We start from the raw sequence: 15,340 nt of genomic DNA on the forward strand, positions 1-15,340 counted from the left end.
CTTGGCAGAGTGGTGGTAAGGTACAATTCTAAAATCATTTCATAGCATTGTCCTTGCGCGAACCCAAGGCAGTCATGCATACCTAAATATGTTGCCAAGTGGCATTTATTTGAAACAGACCAGGCACTCTTCAGAAAAACCAGAAGTGTGGAGGAGAACATCACAGAACATTTTCCAATTGACATGGAAAGTTTTGACCTAGAAGAAGGAGCTCCATACCCACCTGAAGGCAAAAAATCTGTCGCGGATGGTTCAATACATTTTTCATAAGAAGAAACTGCCTGCGATTTTCCCCTCAGACGTGGTCAAGACCATTCATTTCCCTGTGCACTTCATACCATCAGAAACCTTTTGCTCAGAATGTTTAGAGCCCACTCCTCTAAGCGAACCTGTGCTGATTACATCTAAGGCTAAAATCCTAACAATCACTGATGTCATAGAAGGTATGTTCTCTCTTTATTTAAATATTTATTATCGATATTTTAACATTTCATTACTCACTACATGTACTGTAAATGTCAGTGTAGCCATGACTTCCACTATCAGCAGCTTAGCCTCCTTCCCAGCAATTCACACTTGTATGCTTACTGAGAATTTCATACACTGGCTTTTAGTACTGTGCAAAGTATAGAGACATGTCACAGTGTAAAATGGTGAAAGATAAATGTGTAACATTTACTGGTGCTTGTGTCCATTAGGAATTTCAGTGTACAGAAAATGGTGCTACAGGTGTGGTATGGCATATCGATACCAGGAGTGGACTGATGGTGTCCACAATTTCGATGACCACACACTTCTGTCCATATACATGTGCCATTTTCTACGCAATACACTTCAGGTAGGAACCATGTTCTGTTGTTTTAATCATTTAAAACAATTACGAATACTTTATCAAAATAATATATTCTAAAGCCCTTAAATGTCATACATCAATTTCACAGACTCATCAGGCAGTAGGGAGTGCCATGGATGTGTTGGAGAAGACCTCTGGTAAAACCTATCCATCCAGGGAAAGGGTCCTGCAGGCTTATTTAAGCTTTGAAGCACTGTCAGACCTCGGTTACACATATGCTTGTGTATCGTGTGGTTATCATCCAGTATCTGTTGTGATGGACCTTCATGAGAAGGGCGTTTTTCGCATGCCTGGTAAGTGAACACAGTTATTCATTTTCTTAGTCTTACATTGTTTCAAGCACCACATATCCAGCTATGACTGTTTGGAACATGCTTACTTAAGTCTTGCTTACTTTAAGTGGAAATTAGCGGGAGAACATTTTAAAACAAATTTGAGGAAGCACTTCTTTACACAGCGTGTAGTCAGAGTATGGAATAGTCTTCCTGCTATTGTAGTGGAAGCTAAAACCATGGGTTCCTTTAAATCAGAGCTAGATAAGATTTTAACAACTCTGAGATATTAGCTAAGTTCTCCCCAAACGAGCTTGATGGGCCGAATGGCCTCCTCTCGTTTGTAAATTTCTTATGTTCTTATGTTCTTATGTTCTTGCTTTCCTTAGTGAGCAGCATTGAGGAACCATCTCAGACTTTTGATGGAAAGGTAAGTGTTGAAAATTTCTGGGAGATGGTTTCCCTTGAAATGATCAGCCGTGGGTTGGTCCCAAGTAAGTACAGTCTGCACAATGTTCTAGGTGGGATGACAGTATTCTAGCATTTACTTTGTTTATCGTGGAATAATGTACTGTTATGTTAATAATATTTTCTAACATCATTTAAAGGCAACAAGTCAAACCCATTTGTCGTCCATCCCAGTTACCATAGCTGGGCTCCGTGGATTGGTCCTCACACAAGAGATAGGGATGTTGTACTCAACACTGAATACAAAAAAGTGTATTCTGCTTGTAGTGCAAAGGAGGAATCTGAGTTTAACCACAGAGGACCGACTGACTGATGAACTTCTTAAGGTCAACGTACTGAACTTAAGTCAATTTTTGTCAGTTTTGTCAAAGATGTGTGTTTTTGAACCACGCTAGACCAACTATACTAATGTTCATTATAGATGGAAGCTGTGCGTGCTCTGTGCCGACAGTGTGGCATAGACCCCAAAGGCTCACGGATGGACCTGGTAACGAGACTTCAACAAGAAATGAAGCAAAACAATCATTTTCTCGACATGATGACTCCCTCATCGCATGTCTTTTTGATGCAAAATATTTTGTATCACTACAACAATGCTAGAAATTCAAGAACTATAGAAAGCATGAAGAAGAGATTGGGCAAAGGAGTGGACATACAGTTAAATTCCAATGGTCAGACAGTTTTGGGTATGTATTCCACCCTCATTCTAAATTATTAGTGGTAATGTCATGTTTATGTCATGTTTATGTAATTTTGCTGTCCGGTGCCGTGAAGTTATATTTGTCTTTTAATTGTAGGTGATTCCTCATGTTTATTTTGCAATTTGAAAGATCATAAAGCTATAACTTACAAATCTGTCAGAAATGCTAGACAGCATAGCGTTGATGAGAAATGCATGCAGTACAACCGATTAACTCATTCTAAATCATTTGGTTTAAAATGTGCTTTTTTGCAGCACCAGCTGAAGCACCAGCCGAACAAGCACAAACAACAACAGCAGCACCAGCTCATGGTATGACAACTGCAGCATCCCCTGGTATGAGGACAATATATATTTTTTGAGGGCCTGGTTGTACAACTTAATAAAAACCTTAACACATCCATGTTTTTTAGAATATGTATACTTATGTATGTTTGCAGTGGGTACTTGATCTGCAGCTAAATGTATACAGTACCAACCTTCAGCCACCCTAAGAAAGTGTTATATGCTTCATAAGATGGCTCAGTATCACAGAAATGTGGTGAAACACTTATTTGGTTAATATTTTCATGCATGGTTTGGTATGTATGACAGGAGATCTACCAGTGTGCAGTGATGACTGCTGGGGACTACCACATCTGGAGCACACAAGTGCCCGATCGGAAATCAGAGACTCAGAGGTGCATGTTTTATGTTTTGTTCCTCCGTATTTGTTTGTTTGTTTATATATTGATTGACTCATTTGATTGATTGCCGCATGGGCTCTCTTAGTCGCAAATTTGGAAACCATTTAACAATTGGCAACCATTTCATGTAATACAGTTGTCATTGTTTATGGGTGTTATAACTTTTAACATCTAATGTATCGGTTATTATATTATTTATAACTTGGAAACAAACTATTCATTAATCAGTAATACAATTCCTTTTGTGTCATACTTTTTAAATATTTTCTGTGATGCCTCGTAGTGCATGGCATATAAGTGAAGTGATTAGTTGTCATTGACACACCACAGCACACAGTGCACAACAACAAAATGTGTACTCTGCATTTAACCTATATGACACCATGACATTGCAGAGGAGAGCAGTGCTTGGGGGTGGTACCTTGCTCAGGGTACTTCAGTGGCACCTTTCGATTACAAGTGCACTTCCCTAACCATTAGGCCACCACTGACCCTATTACAAACAGCAGCATAATTTAATGGAGTCAGATTAATTGGTCTTAGTGATCTGATCTGAAGGTGGGGATTAGGGTTGTAACGGTATGAGATTTTCACGGTATGATAATCGTCTCAGAAAATATCACGGTTTCGTGGTATACGGTATTAAACTATCATTATTATTAGTATAATCATCAGCTACAATGACCCTTAAATGAATAAAAAGAGATATGGTTTTTGGATGAACATGGTTTATTGTAACAAACTTTTTTTTAATGAAAATAAAAAAAACTTATGGAAGTATGAGTCTAACTTTTGGGGGAAAAATAAATAAAATAAAGCTGCGCATCTCCCATTTGAACAAAATAAGGAATAAGTTATTTCTCTTTATATTAGACAAGAATAAATCAAACTGTCCTTCCTCTTTAACAGCATATATGGGAGAGCAATATGTGCAGGGTCATGTTTGTTAATATTTTCCTGAGATTATCATAGCAGCATGCATTTCTTTGCTTTTTTTCAGGTCAGGTTATGATGAAGAAATGTAAGCATGTTGAGATTTTCAGGGCTCAATCTTGACCGCTGAGGTGAGAGAATGTGTCCACTTGTACTAAACACCTATGAGTTTTCAGTTAGTGTATTTGATGATTATTCTTTTAAATAAAATTATAAAATGATCATTAAGTGTTCTCTTGAGAGTAGCTCTGGATATGTTCATGTGTTCACGTCTTCACATAGTAAATGAGACAGCAGACGCTTTAAAAACCATGACCATCATGCAGTGGCGGTTTTAGGCATGGGCGAACGGGGCAGCCGCCCGGGGCGGCACTTTTTCATGTCACGTGGGGGGCGGCACACGAACTTGGAGGAAAACAAAAATAATCTAAATAAAGCGTTTTTCTAGAGGATGGGCGAGCGGAGACGATAAGGGATGAAGTTGGGAGGGCGCCGGGAGGGATTCTATGGGGGGCGGCACACGAACCTGGAGGACAAAATAATCATCTGTGCCGCTGTGTGTGTGTGTGTGTGGGGGGGGTAGTTGGTTAATGAGCAAGCGGCAGCCTTTTTGCGCTGTATATTCACAGACGCACATCGCGATTTAATTTGCTGCACAGCTATATTTTGATTTATTCATCCATCTATCTATCAAATCGGACATTTTACGTGGCATCTGAATTATACTGTAATTGACTCCAATTACATGACTGGATTCCGGGATTCCCTCTGCATCACAGAAATAATACGGCTTTAAGTTATAAATGGAACTTACCTTTATCTTCACGGAGGGATGGTGTTCGCGAATATGGGAGAACATGTTCGACGTATTTCCTCCTTTTGCGGCCACTGTTCGTCCACATTTCTTGCAAACTGGATATCCACCCCACGATCATTTTTCGGATACCCAAAATATTCCCATACTGCAGATTTTAATTTTTTTTTCGGCGGGAAATAGAGATTAGAATTTGCAGCCACTATCGGACATTTTCGCCGCTGTGCATTTATGGGTGGAGTCTAAGCAGTAAAGCGGAAAGAAGTTGCATATACACAGCAGCGCAGGTGAGATCTGGTTTCTTTTTTTTTTTTCCAAACCATCCATCCATCCATCCATCATCTGCCGCTTTTCCGGAGTTCGGGTCGCGGGGGTAGCAGCTTCAGTAGAGGCACCCAGACCTCCCTCTCCCCAGCTAACCCCACCAGCTCCTCGGGGGGGACACCGAGGCGTTCCCAGGCCAGCCGAGAGATATAATCCCTCCAGCGAGTCCTGGGCCTGCCCCGGGGCCTCCTCCCTGTAGGACATGCACGGAAAACCTCTCCGGGTATCCGCCCAGGAGGCATCCGCACCAGATGTCCAAACCACCTCAACTGGCTCCTTTCGACGTGAAGGAGCAGCGGTTCTACTCTGAGGCCCTCCCGGATGTCCGAACTTCTCACCCTATCCCTAAGGGAGAGCCCAGACACCCTGCGGAGAAACCTCATTTCGGCCGCTTGTATTCGCGATCTCGTTCTTTCGGTCATTACCCATAGCTCATGACCATAGGTGAGGGTAGGGACAAAGATGGACCAATAGATCGAGAGCTTGGCTTTTTGGCTTAGTTCTTTCTTAGCCACGACGGACCGGTTAAGCGCCTGCAGAACTGCAGACGCCGCTCCGATCCGTCTATCCAGCTCCCGATCTCGCCTACCCTCACTCGAGAACAAGACCCCGAGATACTTAAACTCCCCCACTTGAGGCAGTACGTCTTCCCCAACCCGAAGAGGGCAAACCACCCGTTTCCGGCTGAGAACCATGGTCTCGGACTTCGAGGTGCTAATCCTCATCCCTGCCGCTTCGCACTCGGCTGCGAACCGCCCCAGTGCCTGCTGGAGATCCCCAGCTGATGGAGCCAGCAGGACGACATCGTCTGCAAAAAGCAGCGAGGCAATCCTGAGGCCACCAAACTGGACACCTTCAACGCCTTGGCTGCGCCTAGAAATCCTGTCCATAAATATAATAAACAGGACCGATGACAAAGGGCAGCCCTGGCGGAGCCCAACACGCACCTGGAACACGTCCGACTTATTGCCGGAAATGCGGACCAAGCTTCTGCTCCGTTCGTACAGGGACCGGATCGCCCACAACAGTGGACCCCGGACCCCATATTCCCGAAGCACCCCCCACAGAGCACCTCGGGGAACCCGGTCGTAGGCCTTTTCCAAATCCACAAAACACATGTAGACTGGATAGTCAAACTCCCAGGCCCCCTCCAGTACCCTTGCAAGGGTATAAAGCTGGTCCAGCGTTCCACGGCCAGGACGAAAACCGCATTGTTCCTCTTGAATCCGAGATTCGACTATCGATCTCACCCTCCTCTCTAGTACCCCGGAATAGACTTTCCCAGGGAGGCTGAGAAGTGTGATCCCCCTGTAGTTGGAACACACCCTCCGGTCCCCTTTCTTAAATAAGGGGACCACCACCCCGGTCTGCCAATCCAGCGGCACTGTCCCTGACCTCCACGCGCTGTTGAGAAGGCGTGTCAGCCACGACAGCCCCACAACATCTAGAGCCCTCAGGTACTCCGGGCGGACCTCGTCCACCCCCGGGGCCCGGCCACCACGGAGTTGCTTAACCACCCCGGCCACCTCAGCCTCAGTGATGGGCAAGCCCCCCCAAGCACCCTCGGGCTCTGTGCCCTCAGATGTCTCAAAGGCAGTATGCGTAGATGTATCTGAGGCAGGGTTGAGGAGGTCCTCAAAGTATTCCTTCCACCTCCGGATGATGTCCCCAGGTGAGGTCAACAGCCCCCCCCCCCCACTATAAATAGTAGGAACCAGGAGCTGCTTCCCCCTCCTGATACTCCGTATGGTTTGCCAGAACCTTTTTGAGGCCGACCGAAAGTCGCTTTCCATGGCCTCACCGAACTCCTCCCACGCCCGGGTTTTTGCTTCTGCGACCGCCCGAGCCGCGTTCCGCCTGGCCCGCCGGTACCCGTCAGCTGCCTCCGGAGACCCCCGGGCTAATAATTCCCGGTAAGCCTCCTTCTTCAGCTTCACGGCCCCCCTCACCTCTGGTGTCCACCATCGGGTACGGGGGTTACCGCCACGACAGGCACCGACCACCCTGCAGCCACAGCTCCGTACGGCCGCTTCCACAATGGAGGTCCGGAACAGTGTCCATTCGGACTCAATGTCCCCTACCTCCCCCGGCATGCAGTCGGAATTCTGCCGGAGGCACGAGTTAAAGCTCCAGCGAACAGGAGCCTCTGCCAGACGTTCCCAGCAGACCCTCACTATGCGCTTGGGCCTACCGGGTCTGACCGGCTTCCTCCCCCGCCACCTGAGCCAACTCATCACCAGGTGGTGATCAGTTGACAGCTCTGCCCCTCTCTTTACCCGAGTGTCCAAGACGGAGGGCCGCAGATCAGTTGATACGATTATAAAATCGATCATTGACCTGTAGCCCCGGGCCTGTTCGTACCATGTCCACTTATGGACACCCTTATGCTCGAACATGGTGTTCGTTATGGACAAACCATGCATTGCACAGAAGTCCAATAACAGAACACCACTCGGATTCAGATCAGGGAGGCCGTTCCTCCCAATCACCCCCTTCCAGGTCACACTGTCATTGCCCACGTGAGCGTTGAAGTCCCCCAGCAAAACGATGGAATCCCCCCGCGGCACACCAAATAGCATACCGCTAAGGGAATCCAAGAAGGCCGGGTACTCCGAACTGACATTCGGCGCATAAGCGCAGATGACAGTCAGAGACCTATCCCCGACCCGAAGGCGCAGGGAAACAGCCCTCTCGTTCACCGGGGTAAACTCCGGTGTTAATGCACCGAGCTGTGGGGCCACCAATAGCCCCACCCCAGCCCGGCGTCGCTCACCTGCCGCAACTCCAGAGTAAAAGAGCGTCCAGCCCCTCTCCAGGAGATTGGTTCCAGAACCCAAGCTATGCGTTGAGGTGAGCCCGACTATATCTAGCCGATACCTCTCAACCTCCCGCACAAGCTCAGGCTCCTTCCCCACCAGAGAGGTGACATTCCATGTCCCGAAAGCCAGTTTTGTCAGCCGGGGATCGGACCGCCAGGGCCTCCCTTGGCCGCCACCCGATCCACACTGCACCGAACCCCTGACATTCCCCTTGTGGGTGGTGGGCCCACCTGGGGACAGTCCCGCGTGCCTCTTTCGGGCTGTGCCCGGCCGGGCCCCACGGGCCAAGGCCCGGCCACCAGGCGCTCGCCAACGGGCCCCTCCCCCAGGCCTGGCTCCAGGGTGGGGCCCCGGTGACCCTAGTCCGGGCGAGGGAAACGGGACTTTGGTATTATACTTTTTCATAGGGTTCTTTTGGATTGCTCTTTGTCTGGCCCCTCCCCTGGGACCTTTTTGCCTTGGGAGACCCTACCAGGGGCTATTGCCCCCGACAACCTAGCCCCCAGGTTCACGGAGGCACGCAAACCCCTCCACCACGATAAGGTGGCAATCCAAGGAGGATAGGCAAATGTGCATGATATGATAATCGTACATGTCAATATCACAATAAACCGCCATACCGGTATACCGTTACAACCCTAGTGGGGATTGATACACCTTACAAAGTTGATGCTGTAATATTTATCACTCTGATGCATTGTTCTGACCCATATGCATATAAGCCTTTCAGTCTGACAAGCTGGTAGTATCATGACTGCCTTTTTCCAGGTCTGGTGCCCAACGTGATCAAATTGTTTTACACCTGTGCCCTCAGGTGGAGTCAACTCTATGTGATACCATTACAATATGTCATAGTTTTACAATAGTTGTGACAATATAATTTCTTTTAGGAAAATTCAATGTGTTGAAAGCACAGATGGTAGAGGAGGAGGAATGGGTTGCATCTCCATTGAACAGGTATTTATGTAGCTGATCTTACAGCTGAACCTGCTGTTTTTCTCTTTTTTTCTCTGTGCTTACTGTGCTGTACCCTACAAAAATGTGAAAACAATGAGCTTCATTTTAAGCAGTTGGAGTTGGAATGTAGAAGTCATGCTATTTTTGTCTGTTTTTGTTATATTACAGAACTATTGTAAAATAATATTTGCGTGCTTGTATGATTTCTTTCACAGATCCCCCTCGACGTCCTGGAGGATATCCTTTTAGAAGTAGTCCTGTTCGAGGGTGACAAAGCTTTTTTAAAGCTGTCACTTGTTTGTCACCTTTTTTTGGGACTTAGTCGGAAGGGAAACATTCCGTGCCCGAGCGCATTTTCAGTGGCTTGACAGTAGGTATAAAACATATTATGATATTTGAATACCCTTTGAGTTAGGATGTTTGTATTCCCATTAACAAGGGATTTTACTCTAATGAATCATTCTTAAATTTGAAACCTACAGGTGTAGTCCCATGGAAACTGTACAGTGCGGCCTATCAAGCACAATTCCGACGATTGTATCGCCTGGAATGCTGCCAGCACTGTCTAGAGACTTATAAGAACAGCTTACCAGGTATGCATACTGTGTAAGAATGTTGACAATTGTTGCTGAAGTCAGTGGTTGCAAAAAGAAAGTCACCAGAACAATTTATTGTGTGTCAGGTCCTGAATATTTTCTTGAAAGTATGCAATGAAAAACATTGTTGCTCTGTTTTGATACTAAGTATGCTTGCTTATTATTTATTGTCCCATAGGCTACATTGGGCGTGGAAGACGAGGGGAACTTCACACAGCCTGGGTTCTGCAGCGAGTTCTGCAAACACCTTACGGAAGACTTGGGTGTGTGAATGGGTGGGTGGGGGGTGAATGAGTGGGTCAGTGAGTGAGTGAGTGAATGGGTGGGTATGTAAGGAAAATAGCAAATTGGATGACTTTGGAATAAAAAAATAACAGCTACTATGCCTCTGTTTCCTTGTCTACACACAGACTACACACATGACCGAACCACATTTTAAGTTTTATCAGCTTTTCATTAAAAAGCACAGTGGCACCCAATTGTGATGAGTTACTGTATGTGGAAATGAGTGGCACCTCTGTATCATTTGTGAATAATTTGTCATCTCATATCGACATTAAATCATAAGTTTATTTAATTTTAATGTTGGCACAGAAATAAGTTACAGTGCCTTTGGAAATGCAATAAAATGCTCATTTGGAAAACGTTTAACTATCCTTTGTAATTGAGTAAAATTATGATAACTGAATACTTTTATAAGGCACTGTATACTTGATTGCAATGGGTTTTATTACTTTCCGGCTATATTAATACACCAATCAATATGTTAACCAATCATCACAGACAAGCATTACATCGATATCGGATTGAAACTATATTATGGCCATCCTACAGCTACATAAACAAGGGTAAATAGTCCTACTTTCACTGTCCTGGAGAGAGAGAGCGAGAGAGACAGAGATGTAAACATGTAAGCAGCAGCAGAATAAAATAGAAATATGATTTCAGAATGTTTTACTTACTGTATGCAAATGTCATTTTCGAGAAATGTTTGGCTCGCATTATCACCAAATTGATGACAATATCACCATTTACTACAAAACTTTGAACTCAATAATTAACAAAATAATATATAAGAAATAAATTGAGAAACTAAATTTCCTGTTACAGACAATTTATCTTAAAATAGTTTGATGTTCAGAATGCTCCTCACTCCACTTCACGCAACTTTAAAACACGCAAGGACCATGTTAGGCCAAAAGCTGAACAATGTTTGTGGGCAACACTCTTGATTTCCCCAGGAGATCTAGACATAGCATATATGCTCACCTAAAGGATTATTAGGAACACCTGTTCAATTTCTCATTAATGCAATTATCTAATCAACCAATCACATGGCAGTTGCTTCAATGCATTTAGGGGTGTGGTCCTGGTCAAGACAATCTCCTGAACTCAAAACTGAATGTCAGAATGGGAAAGAAAGGTGATTTAAGCAATTTTGAGCGTGGCATGGTTGTTGATGCCAGACGGGCCGGTCTGAGTATTTCACAATCTGGTCAGTTACTGGGATTTTCACGCACAACCATTTCTAGGGTTTACAAAGAATGGTGTGCAAAGGGAAAAACATCCAGTATGCGGCAGTCCTGTGGGCGAAAATGCCTTGTTGATGCTAGAGGTCAGAGGAGAATGGGCAGACTGATTCAAGCTGATAGAAGAGCAACTTTGACTGAAATAACCACTCGTTACAACCGAGGTATGCAGCAAAGCATTTGTGAAGCCACAACACGCACAACCTTGAGGCGGATGGGCTACAACAGCAGAAGACCCCACCGGGTACCACTCATCTCCACTACAAATAGGAAAAAGAGGCTACAATTTGCACGAGCTCACCAAAATTGGACAGTTGAAGACTGGAAAAATGTTGCCTGGTCTGATGAGTCTCGATTTCTGTTGAGACATTCAAATGGTAGAGTCAGAATTTGGCATAAACAGAATGAGAACATGGATCCATCATGCCTTGTTACCACTGTGCAGGCTGCTGGTGGTGGTGTAATGGTGTGGGGGATGTTTTCTTGGCACACTTTAGGCCCCTTAGTGCCAATTGGGCATCGTTTAAATGCCACGGCCTACCTGAGCATTGTTTCTGACCATGTCCATCCCTTTATGACCACCATGTACCCATCCTCTGATGGCTACTTCCAGCAGGATAATGCACCATGTCACAAAGCTCGAATCATTTCAAATTGATTTCTTGAACATGACAATGAGTTCACTGTACTACAATGGCCCCAACAGTCACCAGATCTCAACCCAATAGAGCATCTTCGGGATGTGGTGGAACGGGAGCTTCGTGCCCTGGATGTGCATCCCACAAATCTCCATCAACTGCAAGATGCTATCCTATCAATATGGGCCAACATTTCTAAAGAATGCTTTCAGCACCTTGTTGAATCAATGCCACGTAGAATTAAGGCAGTTCTGAAGGCGAAAGGGGGTCAAACACCATATTAGTATGGTGTTCCTAATAATCCTTTAGGTGAGTGTATGTGTGTATGTGCACAATGAATGAATGGAATAAGCTGCTACAGTTACATTGAACCATGTGCTTGTGCTCATGTGCACAAGCACACACACACACACACACGCCGATGGGCTTTAAAGTTTAACTTTAGGTCTGTGAAAGCAGACATAATTATTTCTGTCAGGACCTCGATGTGTATCCAAGCCCCAAAAACACACTAACTCAGGCGTTCACGCAACTTATCGCGAAAAACCAGACAGAAATAGACTTGAAAATTTTAAAGAAAAGACATTAGCGGTTTTTGTTAATGTTTAAAGGTATAAAAAAAACCTTTGCTGCCTTTCTTAAATGGCTAGAAAACATTGCCTCAACACTATTAAACACGGAATCCGCTGTTTGTAAACGGTCCGCATTTTACCCTCACCGCTAAAATAGTTGTGCTTGTTTCACACTTTCTCTTGTTTCGCTTGGGTATGCCTCTACTTAAATATTGTGTCTCTAGTTAAAAGTTTGGGACCTGTGTCTCATTCACATAGGCTTTCACATATGCAAATTGCCACCCCTCTTCTGGGCTAATGCCGTACGCTCATTTTGACAACGAATTACCAGCGTTATTCGTTGATTTTTTTTGTCTAAAATGTTTATTATTCACATTGGTAGAAAAGTGCCTCAATACTTTAAAAAAACGTCATGGTTTATTTGAAATAACTGGGCACTCCGTTTGTTGCTGCCATATTTTGAAATGGGTTGTCCAAGGAATCCTTATTCTTCGTTTGATGCCCCGGTTTCGGGTAAACATCCGCGACGGTTTGACTACACCATATGGCCAAAGTGGCCTGCGAACGGACGATCACCCTGATAACAAAATACAACTAAATACATCTTTCTGTCAGGATGTGGGGGGGTCTATGACATTCGGGCTAAATGGGGGCAATAGCTTGGGAAGCCAGCCTATCTCAAAGCCTGTGGCCTGTTTGATTCTACCCCATGTTTCCTCCGTGCATGTCCGCTGTGATATGCTTAACAGACACGTTTGATGGCATTATTCTAACATAGCATGTTGCTAAATACCGCTCACTAGTTCCTACAGCTATTAAATGTATTTAAATGAAATCGGGGCATCTTGTTTAGAATAAAACTAAGAAAATACAGGTAGATAGATCTTTCGCGTTTGTTGCTGCCGCCGCCATTTTGAAATGCGCGTCTGCGTCAGTGCGCATGCGCAAGCTTCGCATCCCATAAGGCAGTTATTTGGCCCGCATTGTTCAAACTGGTCGCACGCGCCTGGCCCTGCTCCTTGGATAATGGCAGCCTAGATCACGCTAGCTTTGTGCTACACTGACGGGACCCAGAGCCGCTATCGATGGATCTTCGCCTTTGGTGAAGTGTTTTTTTTCTCTTTGACATTGAAATAAAACTGTTAAACTGATTACGGCTTTTTCTCATTTTTAAAAACTTGGGCTAAAGTAGTTGTGCTTGTTTCACATTTTCTCTTGTTTCGCTTGGGTATGCCTCTACTTAAATATTGTTGTGTCTCTAGTTAAAAGTTTGGGACTTGAAATGCCCTTAGATTCAGATCATGAGAAGGGTAACACATTGAATAGACTAAAATGAAATTTGAATAAATAAATAATGTATATATGTTTTGTTTTAGGGCGTAACACTAGAAAACGCAGACCGTACGTTTTGCTGCTAGGTTGTTTCTCTTTTGTTTCGGGGACCGCAGGTCTGGGCCTTATGTCCTAAGAATTATATGACAATATTGCAAAATATTTATCAAATGCATATGTAGAAAACAGACTATGACAGGTGCTTTTGAGTTTTTCTGATTATGATGACCGAATTGCTTTAAGAGTTATGGAGTATGTGACCGATATATTATTAAATTACACCAACAACCTGAATGGTATTTATGTAAAAATAGTATATTATGATTGTTAATTATGCAGATGTTTAGGCTATATTATGATGCTCAGGATACTCAAGTTAATGCTGATGATATGAATGCTATATAAGATATTTTATCGATATCACAGCTGATAACCTTACAAGCTGCATTACTTCTGCATGCATGTTATGTTGTTAGAATGAGCGTGCACCTCAGAGTAACAGTAAGTTTACACAATGTTTTATTGTTTATGTTTTAAAGCATCCAACGCATTTACAGGCCAGTCCTGATGCAACAAGGTTTTGCCTAGATGGTGTGTTCAGATGCCCATGCTGCACTTATGCAACTGACCAACAATTCAAATTTACAACACACATTCAGAGCCACGTGAGACATGCGGTACAGCATAGAGGTAATTCCTAATGATGTTTATTGGTCTATTGATTTTGGTGGTTTTAAAACATACACATGCTTAAATGTAGAATGCACTTCTTACAATCAAGATAGACAAAATGATGTGGAGTTCCTTAGTGGGAGTCCCTGAAGTCATGTGAATATTGGTAAGCTAATTTACCTATGTTTGTGTTTTGTTTGACACTGTAACTTTCTGATCAGCTACTCCTGACCTCACTCCCCCAGTCCCGTTCTGTGTATACCTTTCTTTTCTGTTGATAGCTTTGGTCTTCATGTTGCCGTCTTGCAGGTTTCTTCATCAGCAAATGCAACAATTATTGCAGACCCACAGGACACTTTCATTGTCTTTATTGCAGCCAAACAATAATACGCAAAGACCAGTTTAAACATCATGTATCCCAATGCATCAGTGAAACCAAGCCAACCACAACGGAAGCGCATCAGTCACCTCCCGCCTCTCCTGCTCCCTCCTTTACTGCTTCTGAAGCTGCATGTCCCCCTCCCCCAGTCCCCATCCTCCACCCCTCACTTTCTTCATGTTCCTCTGATCCTGGCTCCTCAGCAGCACCAGCACTACCACCCCCTCACCCAAAGAAAGCAGAAAACAGTGAAGTGTACTAGCTGTGGCCTAATCCTTAATAGACGGAACCTACGGATACATCTTCGAAGACGTCACACTCCCATCAAAATGGACATTACGGCACAGAACCACCTCAGTGCTCAGTGTGTTGATTACACAAATGGAGTGTTTGCAGTAGCAAAGTCTTTTATAGCACCCAGCACACCAGTACGTGTCATTAAAAGGACATGGGGTCCTGACCAAAAAACAATGTGTGAGCTGGATATCTGCAGAATTAATGCAGAGTTTGCAGAGAAGTCAAACCTTCGTCCATTTGAGTGCCACCACATTCAGTCCCTCGTGTACTGCCCTCCAGCCAAAATGGACACTCCATCACTTACAGAGGATGTTTTGCAGGTGATGGTACATGACAAGTGGTTTGGGGAAGACAAAAAGGAAAGGTGTTTGGTACGTCAGAGAGAAGCAAATGATGCAGGAGTCCCGTTGTCCTGTCTGGTGACTGTGCGTGGACCCCCCTCCAAAAAGCACATTTCTGTATACGAGTCAACTATCTCCTATTACAGCCGGCTTGGCAG

The 15,340-nt window shown here is 44.5% G+C and overlaps 1 protein-coding gene across 1 annotated transcript; it reads left to right on the forward strand.

Moving 5' to 3' along the window:
- The first annotated feature begins 8 nt into the window (after window positions 1-8).
- LOC140578104 (uncharacterized) lies at window positions 9-9,769 on the forward strand. Its single transcript, XM_072698056.1, has 14 exons — window positions 9-15; window positions 300-443; window positions 699-838; window positions 942-1,146; window positions 1,515-1,555; window positions 1,734-1,925; window positions 2,015-2,279; window positions 2,549-2,629; window positions 2,888-2,973; window positions 3,980-4,043; window positions 8,760-8,826; window positions 9,042-9,196; window positions 9,309-9,419; window positions 9,601-9,769. The coding sequence occupies exons 3-10, from the start codon at window positions 737-739 to the stop codon at window positions 3,989-3,991; spliced, it is 984 nt and encodes a 327-aa protein (XP_072554157.1). The 5' UTR covers window positions 9-15; window positions 300-443; window positions 699-736; the 3' UTR covers window positions 3,992-4,043; window positions 8,760-8,826; window positions 9,042-9,196; window positions 9,309-9,419; window positions 9,601-9,769.
- The last annotated feature ends 5,571 nt before the right edge of the window (window positions 9,770-15,340 follow it).

The sequence above is a fragment of the Paramormyrops kingsleyae genome, chromosome 13, assembly GCF_048594095.1.
Source record: "Paramormyrops kingsleyae isolate MSU_618 chromosome 13, PKINGS_0.4, whole genome shotgun sequence".
Lineage (NCBI taxonomy): Eukaryota > Metazoa > Chordata > Actinopteri > Osteoglossiformes > Mormyridae > Paramormyrops > Paramormyrops kingsleyae.